Source organism: Poecilia mexicana, unplaced genomic scaffold, assembly GCF_051168715.1.
Source record: "Poecilia mexicana isolate PSO_F unplaced genomic scaffold, ASM5116871v1 scaffold_1, whole genome shotgun sequence".
Classification (NCBI taxonomy): domain Eukaryota; kingdom Metazoa; phylum Chordata; class Actinopteri; order Cyprinodontiformes; family Poeciliidae; genus Poecilia; species Poecilia mexicana.
The window spans coordinates 24150664-24155663 of record NW_028263370.1 but is presented as its reverse complement, the minus strand read 5'-3'; the positions used below and the strand labels follow the sequence as shown (position 1 = coordinate 24155663).

At 42.2% G+C, this 5000-nt stretch overlaps 1 protein-coding gene across 1 annotated transcript in view; it reads left to right on the top strand.

Annotated features, from left to right (window-relative positions):
* The window catches only part of cxcl18b (chemokine (C-X-C motif) ligand 18b), a 1313-nt gene extending 75 nt beyond the window's left edge, over positions 1–1238 (top strand). Inside the window, exons 1-4 of the mRNA XM_088006822.1 lie at positions 1–113; positions 217–334; positions 415–507; positions 818–1238. The exon at positions 1–113 is cut by the window's left edge and continues 75 nt beyond it. Of these exons, the coding sequence (XP_087862948.1) occupies positions 41–113; positions 217–334; positions 415–507; positions 818–896 (363 nt within the window). The 5' untranslated portion in view covers positions 1–40 and the 3' untranslated portion in view covers positions 897–1238. The remainder of the gene's footprint in view (positions 114–216; positions 335–414; positions 508–817) is intronic.
* The last annotated feature ends 3762 nt before the right edge of the window (positions 1239–5000 follow it).

The window sequence follows — 5000 nt, the reverse complement described above, 5'->3', positions numbered from 1 at the left end:
GGATTTTTCTCAGGACTTTTCTCTCAGCAAGAAAACAAAGATGGGTCTGTCCCAGAGGAACGGCGCCCTGCTGCTGGTTTTTGTGGCTGCAGTTTGCATGGAGTTCTATCAAGGTGAGTTTCTGCAGGATTTCCAAAAACAAATGCAGCTTCTACTGATATGCTCCATTCTTGACCAGTTTTGAAGCCATGTTGATATTTGACCTTTCACCTCCAGCTACACACGTCGTAGGAATCCGCTGCAAGTGTCCCTCCTTCAGCAAAATCCAGAGGTCCAACTTCACGGATTTCCAGGTGACAGAAGTGTGGGTCGGCTGTGATCGGGTTGAGCTGACGTGAGTAGTTTATGGCTTTCTCTGCATTCCTGATTTCAGTTGTTTTGTCGATTCTGATGTTTTGATTTTGGATGTTTCAGTCTAACTCGGATCAAGCTGGATAACTCCACAGAAACGCTGTGCATAAACCCAAAGAGGAAACTTGGCTTACAAATCCTCAGCTGCTGGGAAAGGTGAGTTAAAAACAAAACAGGTTTTCTGCTTAAATTCCAGTTTAATCTGCACAGAAGCCTCTGAGGTTTTAGTGTCTGGGTCCTGCTCCAGCTGCAGGGGGATCACATTTTACTGCTCCAGTTAAAAATGTTGATTTGGCTCGAAGTCGCAGCCGATTCTGTGGCGCAGCTTCCAGGTCTATCCTGCAAAATGAAAACAAAAAAACCAAAAACCATAAAACCTCCTCAGCTCAACAAGCCCCCTGACACTGGAGCACAGATGTTCCCCATTAGCCTCTGTCCTGACGCTGCTCTCTCTGCCTTCCTCAAGGATAAACAAAGACAAGAGCCGTAAGATGGAGTGTCTCAACAAGCAGAGGAGGCTGGAGGACAGGGCCTCCGAGGACTGAAGCACAGGGGCCCCAGGAACGCCGAGGGCCGGATATTTCACTGAGCCCCCAGTCTGAGAGGGGACTGGGATGGACTGGGACTGACTGGGGAGGCGGCGGAGCGCTGGGAGGAGATGATTAACAGCCGGAGACGGAGAGAATCTGTGGACCTGAACAGAAAGAGTTTTATGTACAGCACTATAGCAGCAAGTCTGTTTGGAACAAAGCACTGTCACTATGTAAACGCCTTCGTTTTCCTCTGCTTCACTGTAATATTTATGCTGATTTATTTATTTTTTTACATTTCTAACGGCTCAAATTTTTATATGAATGTGGAAGAAAATAAAGAAGGTTTTGATAGAACTCTGCTGTTTGCTGCCTGAGTTCTGTTTCCCTCCCAGGCAAGGAGAGCCGGTTTAACCGGACCGGTTCTGCAGCTGGCGTTCAGCCCTGCCCGGTTCGGCCCGGCTCAGCCTGGTTCGGCTGGGCCTGGCCCGGTTCGGTTCGGCCCGGCTCAGCCTGGTTCGGCTGGGTCTGGTTCAGCCTGTTCATCTGGGCTCGGCCCGGTTCAGCTGGGCCCGGCTCGGTCCAGTTCGGCCCGGCTCAGCCTGGTTCGGCTGGGCCCGGCCCGGTTCGGTTCGGCCCGGCTCAGCCTGGTTCGGCTGGGTCTGGTTCAGCCTGTTCATCTGGGCTCGGCCCGGTTCAGCTGGGCCCGGCTCGGTCCGGTTCGGTTCCTGCACACTGGCGCCATCTCAACACAAACAGCCGTTATTCTGCAGAGATGCAGCAGCTGACAGCCGAGGACAATGAGATGACTTTGTTACGGTTCTGATCGTTAAATGACGGCAGCGGGAGAATATTCAGACCCAGATGTTTGCAGCTGCTGCAGGCTGGATGAGGGGCTGGGGGGGTTCGGGGGGTTTGGACTCCTCCAGTAAGAGGAGACGGTCTGCAGCAGGTCAGGATTTATTTCAGTTACCAGAACAAGAAGAAAACACGGAGAGCATTTTCGGTCAACCATCCAGGAAAAGCAAACGGACGAATCCTCAGAGCCAAAATCAACATGTCAGATCTCCAAGAACAGCAGGAGGTCTCACCCTTTGATTAGGACACAACACTTCCCCAAGTAAAAACAAAGGGTGCACTGTAAAACAGTTGTTTAACTTTGAAAATATAATACAAGTAAAGTCAACAAGAAAATAGTTTTGTTTTGAACTGAGAAATGAAAGTTTATTTGTTTAACAGCAGGAGACACGTCGTCTAAACATTGTTTTAAAATTGGCTTAATAACCAAATAATAATGTCACATTATTGAGTTTTTGAACAAACACATTTCTGTATTATTCCCACTCACTGCTGACGTTAGAAGAACGAGTCTGAACAAAACCAACAATCTAACAATAAATTTCATTTAACAACATAATGAGTTCTGCTGCAGAACATCCATCTGGATCAGAGCAGAAGAGATTAGACGTGACATTGAGTTTAACAGTTGAAACTGACAGTTATTAAATGAATATTTGCCCTGAAAACACACCAGAGGCAGGTCAGAGTAACGCTGGCGCTAAGCATTCTGGGAAACAGTTCAGACTCCCACCTTGTTCATTCAGTCGGTTGATGGAGATAAAACAAAATTAACAAACAGCTAACAGGTGATTACCGTCAGGTTACCTGTGACACAGATTCAAGGTCAAAATCTAAAACACATCATTTCTTAAAGATTTAGTCGACAAAACTAAATGTTGTACTGGTTATGAGAAAAACAAGATCAGATATTTGTTCCATATTCAGCCTTTTTATTTTCAGCTTGTAATTATTCATCTTTCATATTTTATGTCACATGAAGCAGGAATAATTTCTTTTTATGGTTGTATTTGAAAATAATGAATTAAAAAACATCTTCAGTATGAAATAAAACATTGTAAATGAAACGCATCATCAGAAGCTGCTACTGGCTGGAAAGCAGCCAATCCAGGAGTGACTTTCATTTTGCTTGGTGCTGATTGGCTGAATCAGATAAAGACTGCAGCTGTTAGCTTCTGCTGAGATGTTTACACTCTGTGTTCATTCATATTACACTACATTTGGTGTTTTGAACTATTAAAATAGGCAGCTATAAGTATTTTTCTTAAATATTCCCATATTCCAGCAGGTGGCAATGGTTCTTAACTTCTACAAATATCAATAATATAATTTTAATAAATATTAATGTATTAATAAGTTTTATGTTTATGTCTTGATAGAAGCAGATGACCTTTTGACCTGAACATGATTCTCTGGGGGAGACGGGTCCCGGCCCCCGCTGGCCCCCCTTTTGGGCAACACTGCTGGAAAAATGTCATATGTTCATCATTAATGTTTCACTGTGTTTCTGCTTGTATCAGTTAAATAAAGAATTTCTCCTTTCATTTATTTTCAGTTTCTTCTTCTATAATCATAAAATCCAAACTGAGGCCTTTGCAGAAACGACTCCCTCTTTCATTTCCTCTGATTTTCTTACATACCTCATGGTTCAGATCCTGGTTGGTTTGGATCATTCCTCAGAAGGGGAGCAGGACTCCTCCTCTGACATCTGACACATCCTGACCTCTGACCCTCAGCTGCAGATCCTGGAAAACCTGGCCCTCCTGCTGGTCCTGGAGAGCCGAGGCGGACACCTGATCGTCTCATCTCAGGAACATCTTTATTCACTGCAGCAGATTTATTATTCATTCCTGATCTTTGGAGGAACTTATTCCTCCTTCTGCAGATAAAATCCTGAATTTATTCCTTTTTGTTCATACTTCATCATATTTTAAATAAAAAGTCATTTATGTGTTGATATCGGATGTCGGTTAATTTATTTTTGTTTCCCTTTCCTCACCTGAAATGTGAAGTAAATCTGAATTTAATATAAATAAATGATGAATGTGAGGGTCATCTGGAAAAACTCTGTTTTACACTGAAGCTTCTCTAAAATAAAAGATGAGTGACCTTCATCCATCTGTCAGCTTTACAAATGTAAATCATGCAGTTATGATCTGGCACCAGGTGGGGGCGCCAACACGATAAGTTAGTTTTCAGTCTTAAATCTTGGATGAATTTTCTCTCCATGCTAACAAAGACCAGAGTTTCATTTCTAAGATTCAAATGAAAGAAAATAATCATCTGTAACTGTCATCGTTTTAAAGTTTTGTTAAATTTATACAGAAATGCTTCACAGATTGTTTCCTGCTGTCACTAAATGTGGATTTAATTCCAAATGAGTTAATGAAGGAGTTTTTTAACATCATTAAATTCCACCAAATGAGACATAAATAAAACAGAAACCTCTTCATTTGGCTTAAATATTGTAAATAAGGAATCTTATGAAAGCTTTTGATTTAGTAAAGAAATTCTCCCACATAAAAATCCCAGAATTGAATTTTGTCTCCATCATTGATTTAATATAATAACTCACACATAACTAAATCAGAGTCACTTCCAGGTAAATTATTTTTAATTTCAAGAGTTTATTCATTTATTAGTTATTATTTTTATGTCTTGATTGAGGAGGATCAGTCTGTGTCTGGAAATATTATCGACTGCAGCGGAAAATCATGGATCAATTTCATAATTATAAAATGACAGATTGTTGAATCCAGATGGCTTCCTGCTGTGAAGCTCCAAACCTAAACAGGCAGAAACCCGTCGGCGTTCATAACTTCTCCTGTTCGCTGATCGGTCCAACTGAAAACCTGCCAGGAAAATCCACAACAAATCAGCTTTAAGGTCAACCAGGTCAACCAGCATCACACATTTACAAAGTTAAACACATTTGGTGTTGATTAAAAAAGTCTGAAAAAATGTAGCTACACTAATGTAGCAGAGTTGATTGACACCAAACTTTGGACTGATTAGTTGACCTTTGATGACCTCTGGAAACATTTGGTAATATCTTTAAATGATAGCAACACAAACATTTTTCTGCACAAAGCAGCACAATTTAGTTGAACTCAGTCAGGCTCAGTGGTGATGTAAGAAAATGTGAAAAAGTTCAAGTTAAACCAGTGAGGAAGGAGGAGGACGGCGACATATTGGAGGATGAAGCAGGATGTGATCATGTACATCCTGGTCCCGGTCCCGGTCCTGGTCCCGGTCCCGGTC